The 16,877-nt window shown below is 39.2% G+C and overlaps 2 protein-coding genes across 5 annotated transcripts in view; one reads left to right on the forward strand and one right to left on the reverse strand.

Annotated features, from left to right (window-relative positions):
• Nucleotides 1–16,877, reverse strand: part of LOC109420256 (monocarboxylate transporter 9) — a 53,452-nt gene that overhangs the window by 16,753 nt on the left and 19,822 nt on the right. The window contains exon 1 of one of the 4 annotated variants that reach the window (XM_029869912.2): nt 4,588–4,988. The exons of 2 other annotated variants lie outside the window; for them this stretch is intronic. The gene's annotated coding sequence lies outside the window, so the exon portion shown is untranslated. Of the gene's footprint in view, nt 1–4,541; nt 4,989–16,877 lie in introns of those variants that run through there. One more of the 4 variants, XM_062853744.1, reaches the window with a different exon arrangement.
• On the forward strand, nt 1,672–4,535 carry LOC109397312 (uncharacterized). The gene is made up of 2 exons (XM_019669641.3): nt 1,672–3,454; nt 3,522–4,535. The coding sequence occupies exons 1-2, from the start codon at nt 2,691–2,693 to the stop codon at nt 4,072–4,074; spliced, it is 1,317 nt and encodes a 438-aa protein (XP_019525186.2). The 5' UTR covers nt 1,672–2,690; the 3' UTR covers nt 4,075–4,535.

Below are 16,877 nucleotides of genomic sequence, written 5' to 3' on the forward strand. Positions count from 1 at the left end.
ATGTTTTTAGTCAACAGTAATACACGCATGGTAATATTGACAATGTTTCAGTACAATTAACAGAATTTTGCATTCGGTAGAAAATTGTTGGTACAGTTCTTAATTCTACCATGGATTCGGTGGAAACGACAGCAAAATTTATTTCAGTGTACACTTCAAGATGGCTGGAGGGACATTCGATCCGCCATTGGTAGTGCCTCGGTTGCAGCACTAGGCTTCGTGAGTCCGAATCACAGAAACTACTACTAGTACGACGGCGAATGTGAACAGTTGAAAAAACGAGAAGAATGCAGCATGGGCGAGAATGTTGCACCGCCGTACGTAAGCGTATGAGGCACGTTATAGACATCAGGCGCGGAACAGGCAGAACTCAGTCTTCCGGATGAAGAAGCGCCAGCAAGAAGAACGAGATCGCGAAGCTATGGAAGAGCTGTTGTACAGCACTAGGGACACACGGAAGTTCTACGATAAAATGAACCGCTCGCGCAGAGGCTATGTGCCACAAGCCGACATGTGCCGAGATAATCACGGGAATATTCTGACGAGCGAGCGTGAGGTTGCGGCAGCATTACGATGAGCACCTTAATGGCGACGTTTCAAGCACCGTATCTGACTTGATAACAGATCTAGGAGTACGTGCGTAGGGCGAAAGACCTCCAGCCCCTATCCTCCAAGAGATGGAGAAGGATGTTGGCTGGTTGGAAAACAACAAAGCCGTTGGAGGAGATCAACTACCAAGCGAGCTTCTAAAATACGATGGAGAAGCACTAGTGAGAGCACTACACTGGGTCATTACCAAGATTTGGGAGGGGGAAGTATTACCGGAGGAGTGGATGGAAGGTATCGTGTGTCCCATCTACAAAAAAGGGCGGCAATTTGGATTGCAGGAACTATCGCGCGATCACACTACTGAGCGCTGCCTACAAGATACTCTCTCAAATTTTATGCCGGCGTCTATCACCGATTGCAAGAGAGTTTGTGGGGCAATATCAGGCTGGATTCATGGGTGAACGCGCTACAACGGATCAGATGTTCGTCATCCGCCAGGTGTTGCAGAAATGCCGCGAATACAACGTGCCCACACGCCACTTGTTCATAGATTTTAAATCGGCGTATGATACAATCGATTGGGAACAGCTATGGCAGATTATGTACGAACACGGATTCCCGGATAAACTGATACGATTGATCAAGGCGACGATGGATCGAGTGATGTGCGGTGTAATTAGGAGAGCGGGGATAAACATGAGTGGAACGATTTTCACGAAGTCCGTTCAGCTGTTTGGTTTCGCTGATGATATTGATATTATTGCTCGTAAATTTGAGGCGATGGCGAAAACGTACATCCGACTAAAGAGTGAAGCCAGGCGAATCGGATTAGTCATTGATGTGTCGAAGACAATGTACATGATGGCAAAGGGCTCCAGGGAGGAATCACCGCGCCCACCACCCCGAATTTATATCGACGGTGATGAAATCGAGGCGTGTACTTGGGCTCACTGGTGACCGCCGACAACGACACTAGCAGAGAAATTCAGAGGCGCATTGTGACAGGAAATCGTGCTTTGGACTCCGCAGAACTCTACGATCGAATAAAGTTCGCCGTAACACGAAGTTAACCATCTACAAAACGCTGATTAGACCGGTCGTCGTCTATGGGCACGAAATATGGACCCTACGTGCAGAGGACCAACGCGCTCTTGGAGTTTTCGAACGGAAGGTGTTGCGTGCCATCTACGGCGGAGTGCAGATGGAAGACGGGACTTGAAAAATGCGTATGAACCACGAGCTGCATCAGCTGCTGAGAGAACCAACCATCGTCCACACCGCGAAAATTGGGAGGCTACGGTGGGCGGGTCACGTATCGGATAGCAACCCGTCTAAAATGGTTCTCGAGAGTCATCCAACCGGTACTAGAAGACGTGGTGCGAAGCGAGCTAGGTGGGTCGATCAAGTGGAGAACGATCTGCGGACCCTACGCAGAGTGCGGAACTGGAGACAAACAGCCATGGACCGAGTGGAATGGAGACGGCTACTATGTACAGCAGAGGCCACCCCGGCCTTAGCCTGATCGGATTGGATTGGATTGACGGACACAAAAGAGATTAGAAGATCAACATGAAGTGAATTTCATACAATAGATAAAACTGTCATAAAAAAAACTGTCTGAAAAATTCGGTGCTCTATATCCCTTTCGTTAGAGGTTGTGGTTCATACAGGCCATTTTTGGCTATGATTGTGACATCATCCAATTCAGCGTGTGGTATTCTTCGCAATAATGTATCCCTCGTATATTGAAAATCATCGAGTGAAGAGAACGTTTTGCTGAGTAATCATTTATGTCCTTCAGAAGTGTTTCATTTCCATAAACCCATAAACTGTGGAGCTATGTACATTGAACGTAGGAAAACCCACATTTGCATGACATCATGCGATGTCCCTTCTCGACCACGATGAATTTCACCAGACACCAGACATTACTTCCTGAAACACGCTTGCGCCAAAAAGCAACACACACTTCTATCGCGGCGTTTCACTGAACTATCGGCTACCATGCGAAAATGCACCGTGCCACAGGTTGCAACATCGACCGAGTGCATCCATTCACAAATGGTCAATGTGGGTGTGCCTGCATATCCCCTGCAACAAACAGCCCCATTCAGTTAAATTTCGAGAGTTTTCCGCTGTAGATGATGATGACGGAAGTGCAAAGTGGAAATTTCGAAAGGATTCCGGCCACTGAAAGCATTGATGATGCTGATAACAATAACGGATACGTGCCGCCGGCCGTCAACAGAGGAGTGGTCCGACTATCGATTCTGGCGCTGTTTCTCGCCGGCTTCAGGCGTGATCCGTATCCTTGGAAGAAGGATTATAGCGAAACGGCGGATGGCGAAGTTGGAATCGATTTGCACCCGGATTTGTATCTAGCGCAGATGATGGGTCCGGTGTTGATTTCATTGTTGGTTTCGTGCAACGTCAGTGTTGGCTATGTGAGGGAGCTGTTCAGCATCATCCACCCACCGGTCTGCCTGTGGTACGCACTTGGATGCATCATGGGATACTTACGGGAAGTGCTTCCCGTGTGCAGCTTCATGTTGGAAATGATAAGCGATAGTAAGGTGACGCTATACTATTATCAGATCATGATCTACAGTTCTAGCACCGAGAGAAGTGCGTCGATTCTCCTTGGAACCGTGGCACAGGTCTTGGGAAATGCATTGCTTCAGTGGATCTGCAACGATGCAGGACTGATGTGGCCCAATACGAAGTATTTTGTGGATCTGATAGTTGCAATGGTGCACTATTTCATGTTTTGTCCACGAGAGTCCTGGAGAGTAGCTTTAAAGAACGTGTTTGAAGAAAGTAACCGTTATGCATTCCGCGAATTCATCGGTGTAGCGGTTTTTGCAGTAATTCTGCTTTCTTCGATCAACAGCGTCATCTTACAATGGTGAGTCAGTTTTGTATCACCAAGATATAGTGAGTGATTTGCGAATAAAGGTAATTCTTACTTTTAGGTTATTGAGCGATAACGACATGCCTCCAAAGCCATTTCTTCCGCTGTTCGTCGCATTTGATGGAAACGACTACATCTGGTACACCTTAATCAATATCTGCGTTCCCATTGTTCTAGAAATCAGTATGACGAGGTTCAACCCAGGCAAGCAATGGATTGTTTGCTTCATATGCAGCTTCATCACATCGAGCGTATGTTTCTTCAGTGACAGACGGGAAAGCGCATTCTATCTCACCATGGCGGCAATGGCAATGACCTCGTTCACTTTTGGCAAAGCATTAGCACACTTGACCGAAGTATGCCCAGGAAACAAAATTGTCCTTCTGCCGGGTGCCGCTTTTGTGGCAACCCACATGGCAATGTACGGTTTCAGTGCTTTGTTGAAGTTAATACCGATGGCCTTGAGGGCAAAACGTATAGTACTGATTGCGGTATGTTGCATCAACGGAGCTTTCGCAGTGGCCCTTGCGTTCGCCAATGACTTGCTGGCCACTGATTTATCCCGGATAGGAAGAAGGCGGGTACGACGCATTGTACGAACTATCGATTTGTAGAACAATCGGCATTAGCAAATTTAGGTCAATTGGTTCTAATAAGCATTTGATGTGATAAATGTGAGCCTGAGCAGAAAAATAAATGTTTATTTAGCTTTACTTCCAATCAGACCTTAAACACTTTATTCCTCAAATAGACTTCCTTGTGCATTCAGCCATAAAGTCTTTAGGTTCTTAGAAGGCGGGTTCAATAGGCATTCGAATCTGTAGAGTGTACAGTACATCTGTACTGAATTGCTGTTAATTGACATGATTGATGAGGTGCAATTGCTGTCTTTACAACCACATTTTTTTTTAAATATAATTTATAATTTTACACGGGCACATTATTGTGATATTACTTAATGAAAGATCAACAGTGGACAGGTCATGGCTTCAGTAGAAACCAAAAATCATGGATAAAGAAAAAAACAGAAGTTGCACATCATCAACGACAGTCTGTTATCTTTCGTAATTATGTTATGTACCCAAATTAATCATCTGCTACGTTGATTCTACCAATTCGTCCCATACCTGTGGGCTGTACTCAAACATCAAAATTGTCACGTTTAGCTTCTTCGCCATAAACTCATATATTTCCCTCACAGCACTTGTGGTCCCCACACGCGCGCACCCGAAAACAACCGTAAAATGCCGCAAGATGTCCGGCAACCGCGCAGCACTCAAGCCATATTTTTGCTTATAATATAGCAGCAGTGAACCGCTTCTAGCCTGTTCGCGGCACTCGGCACCGGTTCCGTCGGGGGACCCTTTGAGATTTCACTCATTTCTGAGCGGCGCGGACCGGGCAACTGAACTGAACTTGAATTTCCGATTCGTTTCTTTCACGTAGCGTATGGCGGCGTAGCGTTGCGCCTGCGAGATTGTGAACCGTCGCCGTCGCCGTTAACATCACCGTAAACACCGTATCGCCGAGTCAACACGTTTTGTTCAATGAAGCTTTGTCTCGAATAGTGCACGAATACCTAGTATACATAGGTATTTATCAGCGTTTCTCGAACTTTGTATAGGTCCGACCCACTCTGGTGGGTTGCAGACTAGACAGCAGAAGCTCATAGTTTTCAAACTAGCTGTTAGCCCTTCAACGTCCAACGTATCTGAAGATCATCAACAATTTACAAGGAGTAAACACCGCTTGGAATTTGATGTAAAGTTTTCGTTTAGATCCCTCTAACCTTTGAGTGATCGCGCTGTTGTATTTTGTACAACACGTTGAAAAATTCTCACCTTTTGCACTCAGCATTAGCGTAGTGCTGCCGGTGGCGGCCAACCGTGCGACTGACCGAACGTTAATTTCTCGAAGAAGTCCTTCAGAGATTCGGAAGTTGATTCGGAAATCCTTCCATGTTTTTTTTTTCTGGCATCCTTCTGATATTCCTGGTGTTATTCTTCCAGGAGTTCCTTTTAAGGAAGGAGTTCCTTTTATAGGAGTTCCCGCAGAAGTACTTCCTAGGATTCCTCCAGATTTTTCTCTGCGATCCCATCAAGAGTTTTTTTTTCAGAATTATTCAAAGAGTTCTTTCTGTGACTCGTCCAAGAATGTTTTCAGGAGTTCCTTCTAAGATTCCTGTAGGAGTTTCTTCTGGGATTCCTACAGGAGTTCGTTTTGATATTCCTGCAAAAGCTTCTGCTGGAACTTCGTTCATGGGTTCCTTTAAGAGCTTTTGCTGGATTCTCTTTAGAAACGCCTTTGATTTTTTTTACAGGTTTTCTTACAGCGTTTCCTCTAAAAGATTCTTTCAAATGTTTTTTTAGGAATCCTGCAACAGGTTCCTTTTGTAAATCGTCCAGGAAATCTGTTTAGGAATCCTCTAGGACTTTTTGTTGGGATTCCTCCTGGAAATCTCCCAGGATTTTTTTTTCTATGAATGCTTCAGAAGTTCTTCTGAGAACTCCTTCTGATTCCTTGATTCATAAACTATGTGTTATATCTTCGTTTATCGTGATTGGATAATACCACGTTAACCCGTTGGTTCATCTTACCCCACCCGTTTCAACTAGCCCCGCTATACAAACTATGCCACTTAAATAATTCTAAGAGCCTATTTCATCAGACACTGCACATACATGGTACCCGTAGTCTGACACGTTCACATCAAATGAATCGTTATACGTATCATATCATAAACAGTTCCGATTGAAAAGCCTTCTAATAAAACTCAATGACATTTGCGCATATCGGAGTTATATGCATATAACACAATCGATACATTAGCTGTGCATATAACTTTGGCCGCGTTGAAAAGCAACATTGGCAGATAATGTGGAATACGTTTAGTAAAAATTCACAATTCCTCTAATTGAGCTTCGTGGTCGTGCGGCTAGCGGCGTCGGTCATTTAGGCGTTGTGAGTTCGATTCCCGCACCAGCCTAAGCAGACTTTTTTCAAAATGTGAAGGAGTTGGATATACATTGGCGCACCCAGCCCACATGATAGAAGCAAAATGCAAGACATATAACAGTATAATGGCGATCTGAGAGTCATACCACATGCGTCGCATATAACTCTCACTTCCCATTTTCAACCCAAGTTTAGATTCATTTGATATTCCAATAGTGCAGAAATATAGGACTGACATATAACGATGATCGAGAGAGTTGGCTCAGTATGGCCGGTTTCCATACACGCTAAGACCGCTCAGCACTAAAGTGCATCATTTCCAGACTACACCAAAAATGTGTAACACTTACACATTCACAAAAACAGTTCCTGCGTCCGCAAAATCGTGAAATTCGCAAAAAATGTGTACGGCAATCTAGCTAGGTTTACTAGTGACCTTAGTAAACAAAAAATATCGACATTTCGCATCTAGAAGAGTGTACGAGCTGTTTTTGTGAATGTGTCGATATTACACATTTTTGGAAGTTATGCACTTGAGGCGCCCAGAGTCAAAGGGGTGTAAGTGACCATTTTGTTAATTTTGAACGGAGCATACCAAAAAAATCGTAAGGTTTCCAGCTTTCAGGAACTTTTTTTAAGATTATTTTTACGATGCACAATGGTCGGAAAAAGATAAAGTTCGGCCAAAACTCTTTTTATGTGTTTAATCGAAGTTATAGGTTGTCTAGATATGCTATATAGTATTTTTAGTGTTTAAAAAGGGGTATCCAAAAATTACGTAACTTCAATAATTTCAAAAACGGTATAAATCAGTAAACCCCACATTTTTTGGGTTTTTTTTTTGTTAGAAAATCAATTTGAACTTAATTAAATGATAATCTTTTGATGAAATCCAATCAAGTTTGTTCAAAACGTGTGAAAAATGTGGGAAGATAAATTTTATTTCAGTCAAAAATGGAAAAATAACGTAAAATATATGAAAAAACATGACTTTTTTCAAATAGCTCTAATTCGAAAAACTGCAAATTTCTGCAAAAAGTTTAAACGTTTTCATGCAGCTCTAAGCATGATGTTTAAGATGTACTATTCGAAATTGCGGCGACACGTGACGACACGAACCGTTTTCCAACTTAAAAATTACCAAAATTCCTATGGTACAATATATGAAAATTTGAAAAATTTTGTGACATATTTATTTTGCACCATACGAGCATTCAAACAGTCCAATAACAAGCTTTCTTATGCTGGATAGCATAAAACATATATTCCATTCTCAAAATATTATTATTTTACTTTTTTCGAATAATTCATTTTTCAATTTTATGACTTAGACTACTTTGGCAGTGAAAATGTCATTGGAATGCAAAAGCTGGTATGCTTTTGATTAAGAATCATAAAACTACAATACATTATCTTTGTTTTAAGGTGAAAAAAAAGTTTAAAAATATCAATTTTGTTTTTTGAGAGTTTTGGCCGCCCCTTTGTATGGAGCCCGACTAATGTGCGATGATCAGAAAAATTACAACAAATCGTAGAAAATTGGGTCAATTTTGAAACTCCATACATTTTGTATGGAATGAAAAATTGCTGAAAAACTTCAAACCTCATTTACTCGAAAATGGGTTTTTGTCACTTACACCCCTTAGCTTCTAACCCCCTCACTTATGAGTATAGGTCATTTTAGATGCTGAGGGTTTTTAGCGTGTACAATCCGGCGACCAAAAATATTTTTTGATTTCGTCGTACTATTTATGCGTAAAGTTACTCATATTTGATGTTTCCACTAGAACAATTATTTTCAAGAAACATTTTTTAAAATGGCGTATGGTCCATTATTGTGATTTTTATGACAATGTGTACTCAAGCAACATTTACGATTGACGCTGGGGCTTTCATATTAAAAGCCGAAGTTCAAACATTTTCGACAATAAAAATCAGTTTGAGGTTTGAAACTCTCCAGAAGGATGATTAGTAGTCAATAAATGGCCAAAACTGATAAAAACACAAAAAAAATATAATATGCCCTAAATAAAAAAACGTGCAAATATTTGCAGCTAAACTCTTCATAAGCTGTTAGCAGACTTCAATACCAACTTTTGCCTGGGACAACTTGGGACAAATAAGTGTATGATGTCTACAGTTTTCAATATATTTCACCATTTTTCTAAAAAATAAATTTTTACAAACGGCAGCATCGTTGGAAATCGCGTCGACCAAAACTATGTCTATTTTTCTAGGAGATTTCAACTGTTTTATACCAAAATTTACTATTGATATCATCGATCAAAAGTTTAATAAAACCAGGAAAAGTTATTTGGTAATATTCAATTTTATTCATTGTGAAAAGAGATAAACTAAACTCAATATTTCGTGAAAATTTCCGATAGAAATAACTTTAGAACTTCTAATCAAACGCTAGTAAGTTTCCTAAAAAGCCTTGGGGGAAAAATTCCGAGTCAGACAATTGAAAAGGAAAAAAATGACCCAATCTTAAGATGGATTCCATGGACAATTCTACCGAAATTGTAGAAAATTTCCTGCGGGTGAAATTCCTACAGGAAATCATGGATTTTTTTTTTTGAAAACTGCTGGAAGAATTCCTTAGAAGATCTCCCATCGTGAAATTCTGGAACAACTCCTGGATAGGTTAAAAGAATACATTTTTTTTAATTTTCTTGCGTTCTTGTAGAGTCTAATGGAAGGAATTTGAAAGGATTCCATGGTAAAATCATGAACAGTCTTCTGGATGTACCCTTGGTGAAATTTCAATGAAATCATAAAAACGAATTTCCTGAGGAACATTTCTGGAGCTCGATTTGAATAGGTCGTATGTGCTTTTGTCGATTAAAAATTCGATCAGTTGGATTCGCTTATTATAGCGAAAACCGTTGAAATTGAGCAAAGTTTATACATACAGCAGAATCCTCACAAAACAGCCTTTCTGTTCCATCATTAAAAGTTTGCAAAATATCTGCCATATTGATACAATGACTAAAATAAACTGATCGAATTTTATATCGACAAAAGCACATACGACCTATTCAAATCGAGCTCCAGATTTGGTTGAATTGGTAGGATTTAAGATAAACTACAGCGGAAATGCATAAACAATAAACGGGTTAATTTCTAAAATAATTCCTTGAAGACAAATCGGCATAACAAATATTAAGTGACTTATACAGTTATTTCACAGGCAAACAAACGTAACTCCCTTCAAATCTTTTTCGATTCAAACCATCATCCATCTAGGTGGCGGTACGTCAAACTCCAACAAAAACGATGCGAGCGCCATGGGTGGGCAACTATCAAATTTTCAAACAGACCGTTAAATCGGTGTACGATGGGAATTATCAGAGTGTTACGTCTATTTGTCTGTGGTTATTTCCTAAAAGGCTATTCATGCTTGTAAAAGTTGTAGACAAGAAAATATTTATTGTGCCGAAGAAAATTTCATGAATATTTTACATTTTGTTTTATTTACTAGCTGTGCCGGCTAACGTCGTACTGCCTGCCTACTGTGAACCAGTGATTCTAGAACCGAAATGGCGATACATCTATTGGTTTTCGAGAATTTGAGAAAAAGTTCTATTTTAGAATTTTTGGTGTTGGATACTAAAATAGAAAAAAAATATCTTAAAACCAGTAAAGATATCGCAATTTCGAGGTCAAATTTGACCCTTAGGGTTTTAGAATCACCGATTTAGTCTAGAAACATTTATACGTTTGAAAATTTAATTTGAATTTGAATGTTGGCTCAAAGCATAAATTCAACTAAACCCTTGCGCTAAACATCAACCGAAACCGCTCATTTCTGCACAGCTCATTTATTTCGACCAGTAGATCACATTCCACTTGGGAAATAATACCTCGAATAGATTTTTCAAAATAATTTCCCGATTTCCCGTGTTAATCTATCTGTAAGAACTTTGTAAACACCTTTTGTTCTCACGTATATGGATAGGCTTGCATTAGGTTTCGTGAGACATTTTTGAACAACTCAATTATGAGATCTATCAGCCACACTCATTCATATTCGCATTCATTTCATAGTTCACAGGCCGTGCAAATGGGGCCCATATAGCCGAGGCGGTAAACGCACGGGTATTCAGCATGACCGAGCTGAGGGTGACGGGTTCGATTCCCGGTCGGTCCTGGATCTTTTCGTAAGGGAAATTTCCTTGACTTCCTTGGGCATAGAGTATCTTCGTGCCTGCCACACGATATACACATGCAAAATGGTCATTGGCAGAGGAAGCTCTCAGTTAATAACTGTGGAAGTGCTCATAGAACACTAAACTGAGAAGCAGGCTTTGTCCCAGTGAGGACGTTACGCCAAGAAGAGGAGGAGAGGAGGAGGCCGTGCAAAAGCTTTCTTAGGGCTGCATGCGGATCGCGGGCCGATGTTTGGTGATCACTGATAAAGAATATCTATACAGCACAGATTTGACGGCCCACCTGTATAAATCACCTCTGTGATAGTTGCGGTAATAGCTCATATTATTGAATAGCAAAACGGATAATGTCTATTTAATAGTTATAGTTATATCCATTACTACTATTGCAATATAATGAGACATGGTTGAAAGAAAGTTAGGGCGAACATTTGTTGTAGAATTGAAGTTTTAGAATTGGAAAACTTCTAGAAAATCTTTCAATTTGCTAGTTTTCGTGCCTTAAAAATATTAGAAATGAAGTTACTGATACATATAAGCGTTCAAAAACTTTTAATCGCCCGTTCTATTGAACTAATGTAAACCAGTAATGCAGTCAGTCACACATAAGGACTGTATCGGAAATTAACTATAAACATTCAAAATGCTCTATCTCGACGCACAGTTGGTATTTTCATTCCGGTTCTTCTATGAAATCTTCACAATATAGTTAATTTCAGAACAGCTTGAAGAAATTTGGAAAATGTTAAGTATTATTGAAAATATGGTTCTATTAGTATACCACACAAAATAACAATCTGTACAAACTGCATTTATTTTTAATTTTTTTGACGTTTCAAACATTTGTAGCGAAACAAATTTGTACGGGGAAAAATCTGGAAAATAATGATTATTACTAGCAGTTATGTACACATAACATATCACTCAAAACTGACTTTTGAAATTCTTTTTTTGGATAGAAAAACCTCCAACATTAAGAATATGGTCTATCCCAAAAAAACACCTACTTTTTGGTCGAACTTTGACGCTCTGTTTTAAATATCTTCAGAGGTTATAAAATTCCGTTATCTGGTAAAACTACCTTTTCAATAGATTTAAATACATACCCAATCGAAAAAAATGCAAATTTTCAACTTTATGTATTTTTTATTTGCGTAATCGTTCTTTGAAGACGCATAAAAAAAGTGTTCCTCGAAAAATGGCCTTCTTTCTTTTTTAAGAATTGCCCTAAACTGCGGAGGGAATTTTTCTTGATAAAAACAATTTTCCTATATCATGAGCATTCTGGAAAAGAATATATTTGCGCAAAAATAAGAGAAAAAATTGAATATTTCCCCACAGTTTTCGCAATTTTAAAATTTGAGGAGGTGTCCAAAATTTTAAAAACATATGTGCAATCTTTGAGATAAAAGTCCAAGTTAAATGATTATTTTTTGAAAATCAAAACTGCCATTCTTTATTTAAAAGATTTATATAGTATCTCCAACAAAAAAAATATGTTTATTTCGAACAGATTATTTTTCAGGCAATTGTGAACGTTTATAGTTAATTTCCGATACAGTCCTTATAAATACTATTGTGGGTGTTCCGCACCGCTATCAGGTTGCAAACATTTACAATCTTATGATGTGATAAGCTACTATGGGCTTTTACTATCAAGAGTCTAGACGTCGAGGTACCCTAAAATGGGGTAACTTTGATAGTTTATCAGCAGTTTTTTTTCAACATTGATCTGTGTAACAGTAACGAGTAACTCTAGTTTTATATTTTTAAAACGAACAGCGCAGTTATCCATGGCAACTGGAAGATCGATTAGCTTTTTTTTTGATGATCTTGAATTTGGTCACAAAAATCACATTTTCAATTGATTGCGCTCTGAAAACACATTATAAGTCACACATTCGTGGCGTAGTGGCTACACGTTCACTTCATAAGTGAATGGTCATGGGTTCGATCCCAGCCCGGCACTTGCCATTTTTCGTCAGTTGCTATGGGTTCATTCAAATATTTATTACGTAACGCAACATTTGACAACTTTAGACCCCCTCCCTCTCCCACGTAACAACTTTTGTATGGGAAACTTTGGAATTTTGTATGAAGCGTAACACAGCGCTAGACCCCCTCCCTCTACTCTTAGAGTTACGTAATATTTGAACAAGAAGGAACAACAGCCACACATCAACATCCTCGTGCTCATCATTCTACCATGGGCAAGGTAAAACAGTGACAGCAGCGCAAAGGCACCAGCTCGATATAGTAGAAATAGAATAGAATACATTTAGGCGCTGTACAAAGTGTTAGTGCAGCTGCCAATTGGAATCGCTCACGCAGTGCCCTAGTGGACAAAAAAAGCTGTGAATTAGTGAATTAGGTTAAATGGTTGAAGAATAAAAAATATCACACATTTATCACAGATTCTAATCTTTGGGGTGAAAACATGACAAACAACAAACAATCGGTTAAACAATATAACCGATGATGTTAACCCTCTAATACCCAAATTTTTTATTTTGATCTAAATATCATTTTTCGTCATCTAAAATCGATTTAAGCATGTTTTGGAAGATGATTCTTTTTAATTCTAGATTTTGTAAATTTCGGTTTTTGATTTTTCTAAATTTTATTTTTGAACACCCCCCCACTTTTATATTTTTCTTGGAAGCCTTTTCGGGATGCGCATTATTTGAGACGAAAACATTTTAAGATTTTATGACTATTGTTGAAATATTAATATTTTAATTTTTTTTTCATGGAAAATTTTATTTTTTGTATAGTTTTAAGGAAAATAATTTTAGAGTATATTCGACTCCCTTAACCCTTTGGGGACGGATGGGTCATATGTGCCCAGCCGAGAAAAGCGACCATTACAAATGTGTTCTAGACCAGCGAGGTTGCATCCAGAAAGGTGAAAATTCCGTCTCCAAAGGGTTAAACTATTTTACTATGATAGAGTGATTTGGGAAAAATTTAAAATATGTGATTTGTAACGATTCAATACAAAATAAACAATGACTTCCGAAAGGTGACTAAAACATAAGTTTTTAAATGATTTAAAAAAAAATAAATACGCTTTAAAAGACACCAAAAACCATTTTGAGATATACAGAACAGTCCTAAATGTCAGCCAAAAATATAAAAAATGTTGATTGTCCACGAAACAAAAATTACAAAAATGCTCAAACAATACCCCGTCTAAAGGCGGGATTGGGTATTAGAGGGTTAAAATATAAGCTTGGATGTGCCGAAAAATATAAATTACATACAGACCGTCTGGTGGTGCTTAACATTTAGCATGTAATAAAATCTCAATTTTTGGATACAATTGCCCAGTATAACTTTTTTCACAACTCTCACGTCGGATCACTTTGGCGGTCCATTAATACAGTAGTTGAAGAGCAGATTGATGAAAAATATTAACAAATTATATAACTTAACTGAAAGTTCTACGGCTTCGTGGGACGACGATGCGGTCAAGTGGCTTAATAGTAGAATGAATAAAGGCACCCTTTTATCGAATTGGGAGTCGTGAGTCCGATTCTCACCACCGGAGCACGTGGATTTTTTTCGTAATTTAAATATCAATTTATTCATCAAACACGTGCTTCTGTTGTTCACATAAATTTCAAAGCATTTCCAACATAGTTTTGATCCACGTATGCCTTCTGATTGAGAGACTGATAGAATCAAAATTAGAAGATAAGATATAAGACATTCTCAAAGTGACCAGCATTATCAAAGATACCTCGATTTACGGTAGTCGGTTTTGTAATTAGGCAGTGTCCTCGACAGTACCTCACCATCTCAAATCACGAATTTGCGTACACTACACTTAAGGGGCTGTCCATTAATTACGTAAGGGTTTATTAGGGGAGGGGGGGGGGTCTGAGAAATCTTACGCGACATACAAAATTGTTTGGGTTCTCATACAAAAAATCTTACAAGGGGGGGAGGGGTTGTCAGAAAATCGCAAAAAATCCCTTACGTAATTAATGGACAGCCCCTTACGTACACCATCTCATCTACCGATATTAAAAATTACACTTCCATTGATCGATATTGATTACAGTGCATGACCCAATCTATTATCACCAACAGTAGCAAGTACGTTACGACCGTGTGGTAACGACATATCCGCATGTTCGTCGACACCATTCAATCAACGAGATACAGCCGTTGAATGAATTCTTGAATCTTGATTGATGCCGATAAAAACGAATCAGTTGTTGCCTCCTGAATCAATTGTGCAGAGCTAATGAACACCACGTAATACTTCCTGGAACCTAATGAAAACAATAATTTCCGTCGTCGTTCGAAATAAACATTGAAGATCTTGTAAATTGAAACCATTTGTGTTTATGTACCCGTTGATAGGTATGGGATACTTTCATCGTCAACCACCCAGTTATAATCGATGCGATTCATCAACACCCGAACTTTGCGGTTCAAACTGGAATCAATTGGCACCATCAGCGCACTGCCGGTGGTGTTTGAATCAAACAAACAAGCATACTTTGAAAATCTCCATCCAGCTGCACGTCACTGACATTGAGTAAGCTACTTTTTTAACTAAATAGGCATAAAGGAAAAATGTCCTATGTGAATTAGGATCATAATGGAGAGCTTCCTCTGTTAATGACCATTTTGCATGTGTATTGTGACAGGCATGAAGATACTCTATACCCAAGAAAGTCAAAGAAATCTCCATTACTAAAAGTTCATGGATCGACAGTCAAGCAAAGCTTAGACTCCATGATTTAAACTACACTCTTCGTAATGTTAAAGAAACACGCAACCATGTGCAACAATGGGGCACCAAGAAGTGAAAAATTATGAAAATTCAGTGCCTCCAGATGCACACAACTTCCTTATTGCTTTTAGCTGCACCTTTTGTTTTAGTAGGATATGCAAACGAGTTTCTTGAAGACGAATGTATTTGCGTAAACCTCAGACATAACCAACACGATACCTTTAGTACGTTCCTCCCATTCATTGCAACGCTGCGTGGGATCCAGTGTAAAAATAATTAATATCGAAATGCAACGTATAGGCACCTAGGCACCTTGAAGCGTGCTCAAAAATGTCTCGAGCTCGAGAATAACGAACAACGATGGGGTCGACCGTCGTGAAGCGGGGAAAGCACGGGGATGCTACGGTGATCTGATTTTGTTGCCGCTTATCTTGCGCAAGCAAATCACACTAATACCAACATTCAATCAATACAGCAGCTGGAGAAAGTAAGGAAAAACGCACTTTGGCGAAGAAAGTTTGCAAAAAGAGGCATTGTGTGACTTTTCACAAACAATTATCACTCTCTGTAGGAACTTTACTTAAACATCGACACTCTCAAATTAAAAATTATCAAATAATGCAGTTTTTTCATGATCAACACTTTTATCAGATCTGATGTGATGTGGGCGTTTTGCACCGATATCCCTCGTAAAAAGGTAAACATTCAATTTTCACGACTGTGTTGGTGAATATTTTAGCTGGAGCATAAATTTATGCTCCACGTAAGGAGGCACAATCCAACCTGTCAAACTCCATAGTGAAAAAATAGGTTGCCGTCTCCTTGGGGGAAAGCAAAGAAAACCTTGTGAAAATCCAATTTTCCGGGTCGCATTCACATCACGCCACACCACACTGCGCCTTACTGTATTTGGTGTCGATCGGATACACCAAAATGTGTGTACAAATCGGGAATTTGGCGAAGGTTGTTTTCACAAACGCACGAAATCATTATTTCTCCGAAAAAAAAATCGTGTCATGTCGGTGTGTATTCCGCCACCAAGTTGTTCTCTAATTTTACTTCGGGGGAGCTCTTAGCTTATTGATTAAGGCTGAAGCGAACGACTTTCTGAAGAAAGAACCCGGATGGAAGCGGTTTCCACCGGTCGCGTGGCCGTCACCGGTGGTTATGCAACCCCAGCAGCTGTCCATATAACGAAACTGGATTCGTGCTCGAGTGCTGGCTGGTCTGGGTAGTTCTTCATGTTAAGTAAATCGCTTCAAGCTCGGTATGGAACTTCCTTGGTTTGCGTTAAGGTATGATTTACTTCTGTGGTTCAATAAAAAAGGAAAAAGATTAAAATAATTCTCGGATACTTTTTCAAAACGACGTACAATACAGGCAAATCCTATGTTGATACGTCGTTTTGAATAAGTATCCGAGAATTTAATAAAAAGGAAAAAAAGATTAAAAAGGAAAAAAATTAAAACCGTTGAAGGGTAAATCGTAACCTTTAGTCTATAAACTCTAGAATACTAAAATTTCTTCGGAATCATAAGAATAT

Source organism: Aedes albopictus, chromosome 2 (genome assembly GCF_035046485.1).
Source record: "Aedes albopictus strain Foshan chromosome 2, AalbF5, whole genome shotgun sequence".
Taxonomy (NCBI): Eukaryota; Metazoa; Arthropoda; class Insecta; order Diptera; family Culicidae; genus Aedes; species Aedes albopictus.

Coding starts and splice junctions, on each gene's coding strand:
- LOC109397312 (XM_019669641.3), top strand. CDS start 2,691: ATGATGATGACGGAAGTGCAAAGTGGAAATTTCGAAAGGATTCCGGCC. Junction 3,455..3,521: donor AACAGCGTCATCTTACAATG/GTGAGTCAGTTT, acceptor TCTTACTTTTAG/GTTATTGAGCGATAACGACA.